The sequence below is a fragment of the Sceloporus occidentalis genome, unplaced genomic scaffold (genome assembly GCF_023333645.1).
Source record: "Sceloporus occidentalis isolate IW3139 unplaced genomic scaffold, rSceOcc1.0.p SCAF_7, whole genome shotgun sequence".
Lineage (NCBI taxonomy): Eukaryota > Metazoa > Chordata > Lepidosauria > Squamata > Phrynosomatidae > Sceloporus > Sceloporus occidentalis.
The window spans coordinates 39,257,958-39,276,447 of record NW_028316987.1 but is presented as its reverse complement, the minus strand read 5'-3'; the positions used below and the strand labels follow the sequence as shown (position 1 = coordinate 39,276,447).

Genomic DNA, 18,490 nt, shown 5'->3' with positions numbered 1-18,490 from the left:
ATCACTAGTTTAGGATTTTGGGAGACCAGGGTTCAAATCTCCACTCAGCCATGGAAACCCACTGAGTTTGGGCAAGTGAAACACTCTCAGCCTAAGAGAAAGGCAAAGGCAAACCTCCTCTGGACAAATCTCTCTGAGAAGCCTCTACGACAGGTTGCCATAAGTCAGCATTGCCTTGAAGGCACATAACAAACTAAAGAACTCAAGCCTTAGAAGATGCAACACATGCACTCTCTCTCCACTCCACAATGCTAAAAGGCATGCAATGAATCCTTGGAACAGTTAGACATGATATTTCCCCCATCTCACAGGATTTACGTTGAAAGCCCTACAAAGTATTTTTTTTTTAAGTTTACTTTTTTAATGTCTGAAGATGCTGGTGAAAAGTCAGGAACAAACTCTTCTAGAACACGACCACATAAAAACCACAAAACCACCATTTCAACCTCCTTTGCCTGTTTGATCCCAACCAGTGTGGTGTATCAGTTTGAGTGTTGGACTATGGCTCCGGAGACCAGGGTTTTCCAATCCCGGTTTGGCCATGTACACCTTGGGGCCAGTCACACTCTCTCAGCCTCAGAGGATGGCAAGGGCAAACCGACTCTGAAGAAACTTGTGAAGAAAACCCCATGATACGGCCTCCTTTTGTTGTTGTTATTGTTGTTGTGTGCCTTCAAGTTGCTTCTGACTTATGGCAACCCTAAAGAGACCCTATCATAGGGTTTTCTTGCCAAGATTTGTTCAGGGGAGGTTTGCCATTGCCATCCCTTGAGGCTGAGAGAGTGGGGCTTGCCCTAGTTGTTGTTGGCAGTGTCTCCAAGTCCTTTCACACTTGTGGCAAGGAGAAGAGGCCTCTGTAAGTTGGAAAGGACTTCAAGGTACACAACAACAAACAACAACAACAACAACAACAGCCTATTTCACCAAGTCTCTGTATTATGACCGCCCCTCAAATCTCCCCATTCACAAAATGCAAGAAGAAACAGAGGGGGGGGGTTGTGCGGGGGGGTGTGTGTGAAAACAAAGGCTGCATCCACAGTGGAGAAATAACCCGGTTTGGCAGCACTTTAATTCTTTCTAGCTGAAGGCTATGGAATTCTGGGAGTTGGAGCTTATTGAGGGACCCTGGCTTTAACTCTTTTCTGACTGAAGGCTATGGAATTCTGGGAGCTGGAGTTTGTTGTGGGGCCCTGGCTTAAAGTGTCTTGGCCGAAGGCTATGGAATTCTGGGAGTTGGAGCTTATTGTGGGGCCCTGGCTTTAAGTGTCTTGGCTGAAGGCTATGGAATTCTGGGAGCTGGAGTTTGTTGTGGAGTCCAGAGCGGAGCTCTGCTCCGCTCTAGACCCACAACAAACTCCAACTCCCAGAATTCCATAGCCTTCAGCCAGACAAGAGTTAAAGCGATGCCAAACCGGGTTATTCCTCCAGTGTGGACGCAGCCTCTCTTTCCCTGACCCCATTGAAACTCTTATTAGTCAGTCATCCAAAGCAACATGTTTTTAAAAGGGCATCTCTCTCCTTCCTCCTCCTCCTCCTCCTCCGTAGGCGGACACGGGAGTATGGCATCCAGACGTGCCACGTTTTTCCCGGACACGTTTCCCCTCGTTGCTCCCTTCAGCAGGGAACCAGGAGAAGGAGAAGGGAGCCTCAACTTCCTCAAGGGCTGCAAAACCCACGCAGCAAATATATAAGCATATGGGGGTCCCAAATGGAGGGAGGAAAGGGGTCTCTGAGATAACCGGGGTCTGGGGCTGCACTTACCGGGATGGTGGGAGTAAGGGCAGCTGCAGGAGCCCCCTGGGGCAGCCCAAGGGGGCGGAGGGGCAGCGGCAGGCATGGTCTGCAGAGGAGCTCCTTCCTCTCCTCCTCCTCCTGACAGACTGACTGCTCCTCAGGCTGAGGCGGCGAAGAAGACGAGGGAGGCGGGGCTAAAGACTTCGCTCCGCCCAAAGGGGCGTGTCCAGACGCCCCTGAAGTGGAGTAGATTACCACACACTACGCTCTTATAGTGCTGCTGTTCCATTTTAACCGCCCCCCGTTGCATTCTGGGATTTGCAGTTGAAGCAGGGGGCCTTTAGAATCCTCAGTCAGAGCACTCTTAGGCCTCACTGGACTACAAGCCCCAAAATGCAACGGGAGGCAGCCAGGGCAGTCAGAAGTGGAATAAGAGGGTGGTAGTGTAATGTGGGAAGAGGCAGCCCTTCTGAGGAGAAGTGGCCTCACTAGGGTTAGCCTCATAAACACACACAGCCATTGACCTCCCATTTCACACCATATACAATCCTTAGTAATACTTTACTTTCCGTAGTAATGTTACTCGTAAAGCGTAATTCCCATACACCGCTCTATGTTAACGCTCATCGTTCTGACATAAAACAATTAGCAGAATTAAAAAATTATACCTTCAGATTACAATATCATCATACGCACAACCTGAACGTATTTACATATACGCAGCGAAGATTTGTTTAGAATGTGATGTTGATAAAGAAAATTTTAAAAAGACTAAAAATTTCAAACAAATTCAATTTTTAAAAATTAAAATTTTGAAATTTGAAATTTGAAATTTGAAAACAAATTCTGGAGCCACTCCTTTCTCCTCCCACTGAGCTTCTCCCTCGCTGCCACCATCTCTTAAAGCAGAGAATCTTGCCAGTCATAATCCCCATCTACCACTGAAAGTCACACTAAAAGTTGTGACATAAACAACTAGTGAAGTTAAAAATTATACCTTCAGGTTGCAATATCGTATGCACGACCTAAATATATTTACATATACATAGTGAAGATTTGGTTAAAATGCGATGTTTTCGAAGGAAAAAAAATAAAAGAATATTTTTAAAATAAATAAATAAATAAATAAATAAATAAAAATTTTGAAATTTTAATTTTAATAAAATTCTGGGGCCTCTCCTTTCTCCTGCCACTGAGCTTCCTCCCCATTCCCACCATCTCTTAAAGCTTTTTAAAGGGAAGCAGATGAATGCCACAGCCCATTTCTGCCCAAAGGGAGATGTCTGAGGAACAGTGGGGTCAGCCCCTACTTTGGGTGTCATTTCCAGCTTCAGTCGGTGGCAGCAGCTACTCTCCGTTTTCTCTCACCTCAATACTTTGGTCCCAAGTGAGGATGAAGGGGGGGGGCAAGGGAAGGAGAGGCAGTAGCCTCCCAACTTCCCATTAATGAGCTGGGCTTGCTATAGACGAGGCAGGCATTCAACCGGTAGACCCTTCCTTCTCCGCCATTCCCATAGGAAAAGCTGGCCGAGCTTATTGAATTTCTGCCTGCTGCCCGACTGTCCCAGATGTACTAGTTCTTCCTTAAGGAAATAGTGAAAGCTATTTGAAATATTGCTTCAAGTGGGGAAGGAAGAGGTTGGATGGAGGCAGGCTATTAATGGAATAAAGGCAGGGAAAGCCACTGGGTGACCTAGGCCAAGTCACACTGTCTCAGACTCAGAGGATGGGAATGAGGAATCCAAAGATATAGCCGTCTTAGTCTGTGGAATCAGTATGTAGAGAGATCTTGGAGCACCTTTGAGACTCACTGAAAGAAAGAAGTTGGCGGTAGGAGCATTCATAGACTTAATTCTACTTCCTCAGATGCGTTTGATGCAGTGGAAACTAGGGACAGACCTATATATGCCATTGGTATGTGAGAGTGTCAAATCAAATTCAGAATCCTTTGTATATGGAAATGAAGTGGCAAGTCCAGTTTTAACTATGGTTGTTTGTGAACAAAGGCATTGGGAACTAGCCTCTGTGTGTGGAAATGAAATGGCAAAACCAGTTTGGCAGACTAACACGGCTATATCTTTGAATTTTACCCCTCTTGGCCTGTGACCTCACTGGAATGGAGACATATTGGATTGCAAAAGAGGGGTCCCTGTTGAGATGCAAATGGAGTTTACATTTCCTGGACTTTGAAAAATTCCCTGTTGCCGCATGGCCAGAAGGAGGAGGAGCCTGCCTGCAAAAGATATCCTCCCCATAGTAACATCTTTACTAAGGACTGAAACAACATGCAGGCATCTGACTAACATTTCCAATATTTTTTTTCTCCTGTTTGGTTTTTAACATCTTGCTTGATGAAGAAGCCTATAGAAATTCGAAAGCTTGCAATATTGTGCATTTTGGTTGGCCAATAAGGGTGTCACTGATGGATTTATGTTCCTCTTCCTCTGTTTCCCCTCTGCAGCTCTGTTGTCATTGTGAAATGCCAAATCATCAGGCTTCACACTTCAGTAGATATCATAGTTATTGCAGGGACTCTTTTTTTATGGTCATTGAATCATGAAATGGTGGCATTTGCTCATTTTTGACTGGAGTAGGCAAACTGTGGCCTTGCAGCTGCTATTGAATGCCTTATTTCCATTAGCACTAAAAAGCATAATAGTAAATGATGAGCAACACCAGGACGGCCACAGGTTGCCCATGGATTTTTATGTTCCTTCTACATTACATAATCCGAGGGCTATATTCTGCTTTAACTGCCATGGCAATATCCTAGGGATTAATGAGATTTGCAATTTGGAGAGGGGCATTTAATATTTTCAGCCAGAGAGCTCTAGTGCCTCACCAGACTATAAGCCCAAAGATTCAACAGGATACAGGCATGGCAGTTAAAGTGCTATAATTATGTGGTGTGAAAGGCTCTTTAGGCTGAATGATCTTCTTTCCTTCCATTTTTATCAATGACAACAAAGTGTGTTATTTCATTTCCTTAAAAATGTAGAATGCCAGCCTTGCCTTTCAGGGGGCTTTCCTGATTATTGGATTCTAGGCTTCTGCCTCAAAGCCCTTCCCAAATAGCACCATTGGATCATGAAGGAAGAAATTTCATCAGCTAAGTGTAATATTTCATAATCAAAGGGAGTCAGTAAGGCAAGATGTCCTCCTTTTTCACCCATCACTCTAGTCTGAACTCCATTTCAGACCTACCTCCTTTCTCCCATCCTTATCCAGGAGCAAAGAAAATAAGAGGGAAAGGATGGCTCAGTGGAAACCAGACCCAATGGATCGGCCCCCAATATATTTTCTCTGTTTACTCACTCATACTAGAACTCTACACTTCAACTGTTCACAATCCCTTCGTCATTTTAGAAGAAAATTTAGGGGGAGGGAAACCATGTCGGCAACTGTAAAAATCTAATTTTTAGTTTAAGCATTTAGGTGGAATGTGAGACTTTTCTGTTTCTTTTGTTCTCTTAATTGGTCTGCTTTGCGGTAATTAGTAACTGAGTAGAGACACAGATAATAATAAATGGGGGGGGGGGGAAATAGGTGACAAAAAGAACAAGAGGCCTCTTCCACAAGATCTGAGAAATCAAACAGAATTTTAATCCAAGAGTGGGGATGTTCTACAACCAGCAGAGAACACACTACATTATTATTATTATTATTATTATTATTATTATTATTATTATTAGAGAACACACTACATTATTATTATTATTATTATTATTATTATTATTATTCTTTATTTATACAATGCTGTACACAGTGCTTTACATACAATCAATAAAATAGATAAAAATAGATAAAAATAAGCCTGCCTATGGCGTACATTCTACAAAATAATACATATTAATACAAAGGAGGCAACAAATTAAAAACATCAAATAATAATCATGCAATGCCTGGGAACACTTCCCTGTATAACTGTATCTCCCTGTATGAGCCCACTATAGTGTTGAGATCATCAGGAGAGACCCTTCTCTCTGTCCCACTACCCTCTCAGGCGCATTTGGTAGGAACAAGAGAGAGGGCCTTCTCAGTGGTTGCTCCCAAGCTCTGGAACTCCCTCCCTAGAGAGGCCAGGATGGCTCCATCTTTGCTTTCTTTTTGACGGCAGATAAAAATATTTTTATGCCACCAGGCTTTCGCATATTGACATGAGTGCTGTTCTGTTTTTGTTTTAAAGAGTTTTAAATTTTAATAATGTAATGTTTTAATCATTTGAATTAAATGACTTAGCAAACTGTTGTTCATAGGTGTTAGAATATCCATGTTAATCTGGAAAATAAATATGCAAAGGGATCTGGTAGCATCTTTGAGACTAACTGAAAGTAAGAAGCTGATACGTTGGGCTTTTGCAGACTTGAGTCTACTTCCTCAGATGCATAGAGTGCAGCAGAGATTCATAGAGTCTCTCCACTTGTGCATCTGAGGAAGTAGGCTCAGGTCTATGGATCTTATCACATGGAGGTCCTTCCATGGAAGAAACGTCATCAAAATGTTGCAGAAGCGTCAGGGTCTGATATTGCCTGGTGCTTCTAAAGTGTAATTGAAGCTTCCCACTATGGAATGGTCATGGAATCGTTCACAAGGAAGTCATTCAGAAAATGGCTTTTCCTGGCTTCCCCACAAATGATTCCATGACAATTCCATAGTGGGAAGCCTCAATTACACTTTAGAAGCACCAGGCATGATCACATTCCTGACGCTTCCGCAACATTTTGATGATGTTTCTCCCACAGAAGGACCTCCATGTGATAAGGTCCTATGAAAGCTCCTGCTACCAGCCTCTTTCTTTCAGTTAGCCTCAAAGTTGCTACCAGATCCCTTTGCATACTGTCATTCATATGGTCACCATAAATTGAAGTCAAGTTGACTTCAGTTAACAAAATCTACAAGAGTGACACAATTTTTAAATTCAAATTATAGATTTCTTTGGTTAATTAGGTAAGAGAAATATACAGAGATGCACATTAGTAAACAAAACACATATTATTTCTCTGGGAGAATACGGTAAATGCTGAGTAATAAACCAATATATGGGTGCCTAAAGGAGAAAAAAACCATTTAGTTTAATTCCCATGGATATGTGTAAACTGCTATTCCACCCACAAATGGTTCCCACAGCATCTAAATGGGAACCACAAGTAATGCTAAACATTTCCTTTTGACATTCCAAAAATCTGTTGCGTAAAGTGGGCTGCCTGCTCTGGCTAATGACAAGATTGGCCACGATGTTGGGAGACATTGTTTCCATAGTGATTACCTGCCATTAATTCTCTCTTTTCTTGGTCACTTTGTTCACTCGCCTTTCCTTCCAAGGATGACTAATGACAACACAGTTGCCTCCCCACCACCACCACCATTCTGTTCCACAAAGAGACTTGTAATTGCACAAAGCAACATTGGTTGACTTGTGGTCTCCCACTTATTAAGGATGGCTGGTATAAAACTACAAAGCCACCTTGACCCTCAGTTTGGGGGGAAAGACAAAGTGATAATAAAGTTAACATTAATGACAATTTATAATAATACCTGATATTTTTTATGAGTGGATGCTACTGCTACCTCTCATATTACTCTTGTCAAGTAAGAATCATGGGTGCTTCCCAGAGCAGGCTGAGCATCTTGTTGATCTAAAATGCCCAACATTACTCACTGTTGGCTATGACAGCTAGAGCTAGTCCAGCAAAGGCGGAACAGAAGGGCCGCAGTACTGTCTGCCTTAAGTTATGTCCAGTTTTAAAAGCCCCACTGCATAACCAACCAATGTGTGTTATTACAGAATATTTCATGTTGTTGTTGTTCTTGTTGTAAAGGTCCTTCATAATCAGAGGCCATAACATATAACTTACTTAGCTTGGTTACTCCAACATTGCTGATTTTGGATGGACGGTTCTTTAACCTAGGAACTGAATGCTGTATGCAGCTATTTTCTATTTTTCTCTCATCTATCAGCCCTCCCTTTTCCCAGGAGTAAAATATGTGCCTTCAAGTCAACTGTTAATTTATGGTGCCCCATGAATTTCAGAGGGTTTCCTTAGGCAAGGAATACTGAGGGGTGGTTTGCCTTTTCCTTCCTCTGAAATATTGGAGATTATCACAAGAGGAACACCCCGTCCCTCTCTGATCATTGCTCCATCCTTCCCACTCGATCACAGGAAGGACTTTAAGATATCATTCATGCTTATCTCATCTGGGAAACATGAATGACAGCAATGGCACCAAAGGCTTTCACACGAAGTCACACTGATCCTGTCAATAACCCATCATTAGCCTGTCATTAAAGCTATATTGGCCGGCATTTTGTATTAATGGAATTTCCTGTTATTGCAATGCCACCTTAATGCTAGGATTGGTGCTGCCGGTGTAAAAACCTTTCATGCAAGCACTTGGAAAGGAGACCATGGGGTGTTGTAGGCTCTGGAAATTATCACGAGGATGGGACAGGGACGGGATCACTTCCCCATCCTTATCCCATCCTTATCTCATCCTTCGCACTGTCAAATAAAAATAAATAAGGATGGGATAAGGATGAGGGAGCAATCCCGTCCCTGTCCCATCCTCGTGATAATTTCCAGAGCCTACAACACCCCATGGTCTCCTTTCCAAATGCTAACCCCAGTTTCCAAAATCAGATGGGATCTGGTACCTTCAGGGAATTTAGAGCAGTAGTGGAAAAATATGGGAAGGTTATGTATGGAAGACAAAAATGGCTTTCTCTTCTGGGAAAATCCTGTGAAGGAAGCAGGTTGATGATGCAATAAAGACCTCATCTGCAAGTGCTCACTGCATCGCTTAGGATCACCATCAAAAGTTGGAAGGATTAAGAAGAGACATGGCACAGGGCAAAAAACCTACCCCTTGCCAACCCATTGCTGAGCCATGACCTAAATACTGAAAAGGCTTATCGAGAAGGATCAAGACATGGCAACAGAGCCCAAACTCATGAGCTGCTGCACAAACAAGCCCATTCTCTGACGGACCAAGAGGTCTGTAATTCCTACGCCACTCTATTTTAATGACGCACATTGTAAACAATTATTCAGAAACAATGGGGGAGGGAGGCAGAAGCAGCTTGCAGAGATCCAACCAACAGATTTAGCCAGGCTGAAATGTTTTTATTTGATTTGTTTTATAATATACACTACAGCTGTCTGGGTATGCAAGATGTGGCTTTCAAGCTAGCCTATTTATTTTCATCAGCTCCTGGGAACTACCATCTGTCCCACTGATTAACAGACACCTGATGCATGATGGAATATAAAAATGAATGTGGTGTGTCCATAATATTAACTTGAATGGTAAAAACAGTTTATATCCAGAAATACAGCTTACATTAAAAAGAACCATAGCAGATTATTTTATTATTCTCTGTGAATTATCTCTGTATGGCACGTGTGCCTCTGAATCGTAAGATATAGTATCAGCACGAGATACATGATTATTTTAAAATAACCTTATATCTCATACATCTACAGTTTCTCCAACACTGAGGCCAGCTAACAACAAATACTGAAATACTATTAAATTACAAAAAATACTTTATAAGGAAAAGGGAAAAATAGATGCAAGAATCATTGAAGACCTATGTTGGAAAATTAGGGAAAACATGCTGTATTGCTGTCAGAAAAGAGTGCCAAGCTAGTTTGCCGGGGCAAAGAATTCCAGAATTTAGATTCAACCACTAAGAAGGCCATTTCTCCTTTTTGGTGCTATAATGCTGGCCTGATAGTCAGAATTTGAAAAAGGTACCTTTTAGGTCTACATACGTACTTCAAAGATGGAAGAAAGGATGGGGAGAGGAAACAAAATGTGGCAGCAGCTCTACAATTAACTGTTTGTTTTAATCAGCAGTTTTCTTGGACATGTCCACTTCTTCAGATGCAGTACAGAGTTATATCAAAGCCTGTCACTCTGTACTGCATCGAAAGAAGTGGATTTATATCCATGAAAGCCCATGCTAAAATAGAAACCAGTTAAAGATGCTGCCACATTCCTTTCCCCCTCCCTTCCTCCTTTTTATTCTGCAAGAGACTAACACAGCTACTTCTTTCAAAAATTGCTCCAAAAAAGTAATTTTTCCAGGTTCTAGCTGTAACTTGCAATGATGCTATGCTATCTGATGCAGATGTTTTATGAATGAGGCAAACCCATTTAGAGTAAAATTAATCCAATGCTTTCAACTGATGACAGTCAAATCACATGGCATATAGTGAAGGATCCCTGATGAAAAGCCCTGACCTAATGAATCATCATTGTATTTGGGGCAGTGGTGTCACTGGGGGATACGGAGTGCAGGCCACACCAGGTGACACCCTCGCCCACTGCTCGCCAAATGTCTGGCTTTTGGCATTCACCCACATCCCTTTAAAATGCTGGAGCTCAGTGGAAGAAAAGGCATGAGTGAGGAAAGGTTCAGTGGACGAAGAAAAGAAAGGCCTCTGTTTTAAAAAATTACTCTTTTTACATTTTCTTTTACCACATTTTCACTTTAACCACATGAAACTATGTAAATACATTTAGGCTATGCTCATGATATTGCGCTTTGCAGGTATAATTTTATTTTTGCTAGTTAGTGTCACAACTATTGTTATTACATTCAGTGATATATGGGAGCTATGATTTATGAGTCACATTAGTATAAAAGCATTACTAAGGATTCTGTATGGTGTGATATGGGAGGAGGTCAAGGGGGGTGACACCAGGAGTTACCGCACCAGGTGACACCAACAGATTCTATGATTCTATGAACACTAGTGATGCCACTGCTTTGGGAGTCTAGGCAGCAATCAGTATCTCTAAACAACAAGTGCTGCAGGGTCTGTTTTTAATGGAAGTAAATAAGTAGAAGTTCCACAACCAAACCTTAAAAAAGTTGTTGCTGGTATTTTTGGACTACAGAATCACCAGGCAGCATTAAGACCCCATCAGATAAACGGTATGGTAACAACTACAGACGTTTTTAAGTAATATATAAGGATGTTTTCAGTAAAATTGGCAGAAAACCCATATTCTCATACTCACATTTGCTGTAGAGATACTAAGCCGAAGAGCCAGCATTTTCAGAGATTACTCTGTGATCATGTGGCCAGCATGACTGCATAGAAACACTGCTTACCTTCCCACCGGAGTTGTACCTATTTATCTATTTGCATTTGCATGCTTTCGAACTGCTAGGTTGGCAGATGCTGGGAGTAGTGATGGGAGCTCACTCCATCAAGTGATACCTGGGCCTCAAAATGCCAACATGCTGATCTTGCAATCAACAGAGTCTGCGTCTTAGACAACTATAGGAAAAAACTAGAAAGAAGGAGAATGATCATCAATTGTGAATAGGAATTCTTAGTCCCACACCATCCTTAGTCCCACACCACAGTTCATCTAAACAACCAACCAAATAAATACATAAATACATAAATTAGCCTTTCTTCTGTTTGAAGTCTTGCTGTTGGAAAAGAAAAAAAAAACCTGTTGAAGCGTAGCTGTGGAAGGGCATTTTCCAGGCAAAAGCAATGAGCAAGGGAAGGAAGACTGCACATCTTGCTCCTCCCACCCACCAGTTTTCTTATTCTATTCCTCATATTGGCTGCCAAGCAAAAAACAAAACCTTCACTTTCTAAAATGTAATTTTGTGTCAGGCCGTCTCCAAGGCTCCTACAGAGTGAAGCATTTGTCTACAGCAGTTCCTTCAAGATCCCCATAGGTGACTTTTCTGCAGCTCATTCTGCTCATTCTGGGAAACCCATCAGAGCAAGACAAAGGGTGGGTGGTTACTCCAGGGTGCTCAGAGTGTGGTCCTTAGAGTGGGAGGCTGCTTTGGACAGCTTTGCCAACTGCTTGCCTGCTGTGAGGGAGCTGAACTGCAGGTGCTTTGGAGCACCTGTTATGTCACAGAGATGTGGCTGCAGGGAACAGCAATTCGCTTCCCTTCTTGCTATGCTGACTGAGTCAGGGATATCATACTGCCTTCTGGAAGGATCAGTTCCAGCTAGGCCCATACAACCTTGTTGCATTTCTCAGGAAAAGCAAGCCACTCAGGGAAGCAACACATGTAGCGCATAAGGCCCTTTATCCTGCCTCTGGAGCCATACCTGTTGTGATTAAGCCCCAGTTAGGGGAGCCAGCATGGTATAGTGGTTTGAGAATTGGATTGTAACTCTGGAGACTAGGAACTTTATCGCACTGGGGTTAAAACGTTCTCCAGTGCATTCTACCGGGGGCGAGCGGGGGCATGCACGGAATGTGATGAGCACTGGATGGGGCCCAGAATGCGACTTTACCGCACAGGGAACGCCGCCGCGCGTTCCCATCACGTTCCAATCCGGTTCCAGAGGGCACCATTTCTGGGAATGCTTTGAAACAGTTCCCAGAAATGGAGCCCTCTGGAACCGGATTGGAACGTGATGGGAACACGCGGCGGCAGCAGCGGCTTTCCCCATGCGGTAAAGTCGCATTCTGGGCCCCATCCAGTGCTCATCACATTCCGTGCACGCTCCCGCTCGCCCTCGTTAGAACGCACTGGGGAACAGTTTTACCCCAGTGCGATAAAGTTCTAGGATTCAAATCTCCTCTCAGACATCGAAACCCCCAGCAAGAAGTAAAAAATGACATAAAATATGGGTCAAATTAGGACTGGCTTGGATGGGAAGGATTTCGACAATTAAAGTGAATCTACTTCCTAAAATTCTACTTTTGCTTTAAAATTTGCCAATCATCACAAATGATACCCCGTTTACAAACTGGCATAAAGATATCTCACACTTTATTTGGAAGGGTAAAAAACCAAGGGTCAAAATGAAGTTAATGTAAGATGAGATAATTAGAGGTGGTATGGCCCTTCCAAATGTGAAATTATGCTACTACGCTTTTACCTTCCTCCTTTGACCTCATCAATTCTGAATAGGAAATACATCTTTAGTCCCACACCACAAGTTACTACAAGCTAAGTTTAAAGTCACTACAAGCTAGGTTTAAAGTGTACAAGTAGTTTATATAATATTAACTCATCAGGGACGGAAGGGAGAGAAGGGGTGGAATCATGTCCTTTCCAGTAGTCTCAGGCAAAAGCAAACTGCTGCAGTCTCTCCTAGCTTGTGCATTCTTCCTCATGCATAACGTTTGCTATCTTGAGCATACTTTAATGTCGCTTGGCCACATGCATATAGGTTTTCATCTGTGTAAAGTTGGAAGATATGTACTGGCACATATTTTTGCCATAATATCAGCTTTATTGGTGCTTAATGATGCCACAGATGGTATGCAGTGATGAACCCCTTTTACTGTTGAAGTCCAGCATTCCCTCACAGATAATGATAGATCTGGGCCCAGATTGTCCCTGGGCAGCAATTCAATTCCTCATGGTTGGTTATGGGGTCTTTCGGAGGGGCTGCCCTCCCTTTTGATAAAGACCAATTGATGATGAATTCCCAAGGTTTGAAGATACAAAGAAAAACAAAGTGCACATCGTATCCATCTCAGCCCTCCCATAATTAAGGGGACCACGTAAGCAGGATTATAACAGATGAAAATTCGTTCTCCAGTCTTCACATCTTTCCCCAGCACCAAACTCCAAAGTTAATGCTCTCAAACTCGTTCTCTCTCTCTTTCTCTCCCTCAATCTCTCTCCATATATATATATACACACGTACACAAGCAAATTAACCCATTCTATACCACTGGACAGCTATTACGTTTTGGCCATGATTCTAACAAGGACAGAAAAACCCATCTGCCTGGAGCCAGAGCTCCAGATCAGTACAGCTATATTTCCCTATCTGCCCTTCTCAGTCACCAGAACTTCTTTTGTTCTCACCAAATGTGGCGGGTGATTAGTTGTGTGGGTTTTTTTTTTCTTAATAGAGAAACAAGAGTCTACATGTACCACACAGTTTGAAAAGGCAATAGTTTGAACACTGCTGTGTAAGAGAAGGAACAGTAGAAGGATCACATGGCACCACAAGCGATGCCACCAGAGGAGTCATACTCGATCCTATGCGCAGTAATGTTATGCTACCAACATTGATAGCATAGCAACAACAGCACACTTGACAAAACAATGCCAGTTGCACAGCAACAGCACAAATCTCAAATAATGGTGTTTCTAGATTGGAGAACAAGGGCATTTTGGCCTGGAGAGGGTTGAAGGGCCAGAATGACTACAAGTCTTCATTATTAGTCAGTAGCTAAGTTGCCAGATATACTTTCTGTTAGGAAAATTGCTGTTTAGTGTCCAAGAAGCCTCAAAGCTGGTTGAATAAGATCATTTAGGAAATATAGTTATGAGTGGGGAAACATTTGTACCAGTTTTTGGGAAAGGGTTGCATTTTTTTTAAGAGAAAGGCATAGAGAGGGAACAAACTCTGGAAAATGCCTATTGAGCTGTTTCCCTTTGGAGATCTAATGCAGAGCTTGGAAATGTTATGTTCTTGAAGTACTGGCTAGGAATTTTGAGAGCTGCAGCCCTGAAAAGTAACTTTTTCCAAGCTCTAATCTACTCTTATCTGCTAAACTACTGATGGGCAGTAGCGTTTGCTATTTGAGTTTTTAAGTTACATCTATCCACCTATGCTCAAATTGTATCTTTTGAAATAAATAATGTCATTCCAATCCACAGACTGTAAAATAGACAAGGCATACAATTCAAATTGAAATAATGAAGTCCCCTTTTATCCATGGGGAATCAATTCCAAGGTGGATGCCTGAAACCACGGATAGAACCAAGCCCTATACTAGTAATATTTTCAGACTGTAACTGACCTCAGATAACTGAAACTGCAAAGAGCGAAACTGTGGATGGGGAAAGGGGGTGGGGGTACTACATAATATTTTCAGACCATGGCTGACTTCAGGCAACTGAAACTGTGGAAAACAAAACTGATGATAAGGGTGGACTACTATACACATATTCATATAACATAAGTGGACTTATGTGTTAGTACAAAACAACATTCAGAATGATAGAACAGATTTCAAACAGCTCAACTTAACTTGTATGTGTGACCGAACAGGTGCAGCAAGAAACATTCCCAGCAATCAATTGCTTTTTATTGCTATTTCTTGTCAAGTCTACTTCAACTTATGGCACACCTATGATGAATGAGTGACCTCCAAGAGCCATGGTCATCAACTGTCCTGCTGAGGTACTGAAAACCCTGGGCCATGGCTTCCTTTATTGGATCAACCTACCTGTCATGCAGTCTCCCTCTTTTCCTACTGCCTCCCATTTTACCAAGCATTATTGTCGTCTCCAAATATTTGTCTCATGGTACGGCAGTCTCACTTTACTCATCTTCATGTCTAGTGAGAACTCAGGCCTGATTTACTCCAACACTCATTCATTTGTCATTTTAGCACAACATTTCAAATTAGTTGATTTCTTCCTGTCATTTTTCTTCACTGTTCAATTTTCACAACCATACATAGAAACTAGAAATACTATGGCCTGGATGATTTCAACGTTGATATTTAATGGTATGTTAATTAGATTAACCAGTGCAAATCTCTTCTTCATATGGTCTTTATATTCTAAAGGAATGTTTTTCAGGTTGCACTTTGGCATCATGATGAATTTAGTGTCCTTCTTAAGCTATACTCTGATTTTTCACATTAGCAGTTCATGGTCCGTGCCACAATCTGCTCCTGGTTTTGTTTCTGTGGGGAGAATTAAATTTTCCCATGCTCTGCTTCCAATGGTATAGTCTGTTTGATTTCTATATTGGTGATTTCCATTTGTACAGTAGTCTCTTTAGTAGTCTGAGGAATGTGTTTGCAATGAACACACTCATAAAAAATACACCAGCATAAGCCACTTTTTGGAACACTTTTTAAACACAGAGAAAGATGCCATACCAGCTGTGGAGAAACTCCAGAACTAGCAGGACAGCTTTCTCTTTAACAGGGATGACTTCCTATTTATCCCACCACCCCGTCATCACAGCAACAGTAGCCATTTTACTTCACTTCTGTACCGCCACCTATAATGATACTATCTATGCAGGAATGGTTATGTATGGATGACAACCAAACACATATAAGCCAATATCACTCACACAGACATACACACACATTGAGCTTCAACTAAATAATTCAACTTATACAAATGCACTTCCAGAAAAAAGATTGTGTGATAGATTAGGGGAGTGAATTTTGAAATCAGATGTATTGCCTTCACTTTAGTACTCAGGCCCAACTCACTACATTCTAGTTAAAGAAGGTTTCAAAGAAGACATTTTTTTCCTCCTAGCCAGATCCAAGTATGTGCTCACATGTTCAAATGTAATGTGAATATTGGGTGATCACATATTTGGTCAGCAGCAGTAGTACTATGTGGAATAGGTGCCTTCAGAGGCCAGAACGTTGTACATCCTTAGCAAGAATGGACCTTCTGTTCAATGTGGCATGGAAGTCTGTGGCCTCAAAGGAAGTCTGATGTGTCTGGTAGACTCTATAATACCAGCAAATTTTTGAATATGCCCCCAGTGTCAGACTACATGTTTGCCACCTGAGCATCAGTCTAAATTGGCCATCAGATAACAAATTACCAACAGCAACTATGAATAAAATGAGAATCTGAATTAACTTCATTGCTGGGCCTGCCTCGATTAAATAATGTATCTTCAGGCAGGAAATACTCATATAATGCTTGTATTTATAGTGCAGTAAATTTTAACATTGCACAAAATAGTTGTTGTTGTTGTTTTTGTTGTTTTCTTACCTACCTCTCCCTGTGGATCAAGGTGAAGAACAAAAACAAATAATACCTTATACACCCTTTAAAACAGTTTAAAAAGAATATAAAACTAATACATATTGAAACTCATCAGTAAATACTTTAAAAAACATAATTTAAAAATAATCTGGATAAATTTTCCAGAGGAGACTGGTTTTTACTGCTGATTTAGACAGCATCTTTTGCTGACAAATCTCTTCCATTTGGGAGCAGCCGAAGAAAATATCCGCTGGATAACAGTCAGCCTAGTTTTGGCTGATTGAAGTAGATGTCCCTCAGAGGACCTGGGTGTATGGGGTAGATTATGCAGCAATCCTATAGGCAACCTGGATCCAAACCATGCAAGGTTTTAAAACACTTTGTAATTTGCACAAAAATTAATTGGCAATTAGTGGAGTGTTTTTTTTGTTTTGTTTTGTTTTTAGTAATCTTTATTGAAAAAAATTTACAAATTAAAAAAAAGGAGTACACGATAACTTAATACATGCCACGTCATCTTCTCACTCCCTCCCCTTCAATCCCACCCCCCCTTCCTGTCTTATCACTTTGTTCCTTATATTAGCTATCATATCTACTTTCCTCAAAAGAAAAAAAATGGCATTTTCACTCCTTTGTCTCGCTAATAATCTCCACTCTCCAGCTTAATTGTCAAAGATTGTACAATAGGTATATCTATTCTGCTTATCAGATAACAGGGCGATTTTTTTTCATCTTCCCGCTACTGTCTTCTTTTCACTTGACATTTGCATTATTTAGCTTCCCCCCTAATATACATTTTTTTCAAATTTTCCCAAATCTGATCATTTTCCCAAAGTGCATAAATTTTGGATAGAAGTTCATAAAAGAATAACCAAAATACTGGAACTAGATTTTACAGTGATGCCGGAATTATTTTTATTGAACATAGCAGAAAACAAAGAAATTAGGGAAAAAATAAAACCACTATTATACCTAATTACAGCGGCCAGAATCACGTTAGCTAAATTTTGGAGAAGTAGTGAAATACCAGAGATTGAAAATTGGTTGGAGAAAAGCCTAGAAGTAATAGAGATGGATAATTTGACAAGGAAATTGAAAGATGATAACAGTGGAGTGGTTTTAATATTGGCATTATATAGTCACTCCTAGATGTACCAGTAACCAATCTGGCTGCCCTGTTTTGAACTAACTGAAGTTTCCGAACTTGGTACAGAGGCTGCCTAATGTACAGTGCATTGCAGAAGTCCAGTCCTGAGGTTACCAGTGGGTGCATTACCATCTTCAGGTCCTCCAGTTTTAGGAAGAGGCACAGCTGGTGTAACAAGTGGAGCTGATAATAAACACTCACATCTATCTGAGCTGTCATTTGGAGTGATCGATCCAGGGCAATTGTAAGATGTGAACACAGTCTTTCAGAGGAGTGCAACCCCATCCAGAGGTTACACTCCCCCTCAAATAAGGCCCTTGGTTTAGACTGTACCCTTTAAAGGCACAGAGAGACTGGGATCCTATTACACACACACACACACACACACACACACACACACACACACACAGAGCAAACTCATTTTTCCTAATATGATTACTCAAGTAGCTGAAACAGCATCAGCCACCCCATGAAGGTCAGCAGACATGGAGAAAACAACATATTTTGCAGACATTTTCTCTAATAATGACTCAGTGTGAATGATACAGGAGGGAGGGAGTGGAAAGCAAGAAAGAAAAAGAGAATGAAATAGAGTATAGTGGGAAAGGACGTGGCTGTCTGGCTGGCACGCTAAACAAAAAAATTCCATATTGCCACATTTTGTTGCAAGTTCCACTTGTAGAATACCTAGTGATAACTCTGCAATACAATCAGTCTGAAAGTTTAGAGATTTACAAGCTATATTTAGCTTTTGACACTGATATTAAGCTAATTAAATCATAATATGAAAGATAATTAGGAACCAAAATGTAGCAGTGGCTTCTGGTCTATGGCTTCTTTAGCAACAGTGGCAGAAGCTGACAGGTTCTAAATAGCTCCATTCTTTTCCAGGATTCAGT

At 41.4% G+C, this 18,490-nt stretch overlaps 1 protein-coding gene across 1 annotated transcript in view; it reads right to left on the bottom strand.

Moving 5' to 3' along the window:
• Window positions 1–1,879, bottom strand: part of DCLK3 (doublecortin like kinase 3) — a 31,537-nt gene extending 29,658 nt beyond the window's left edge. Inside the window, exon 1 of the mRNA XM_089532664.1 lies at window positions 1,762–1,879. Coding sequence (XP_089388790.1) covers window positions 1,762–1,837 — 76 coding nt within the window. The 5' untranslated portion in view covers window positions 1,838–1,879. The remainder of the gene's footprint in view (window positions 1–1,761) is intronic.
• Between the last annotated feature and the right edge of the window lie 16,611 nt (window positions 1,880–18,490).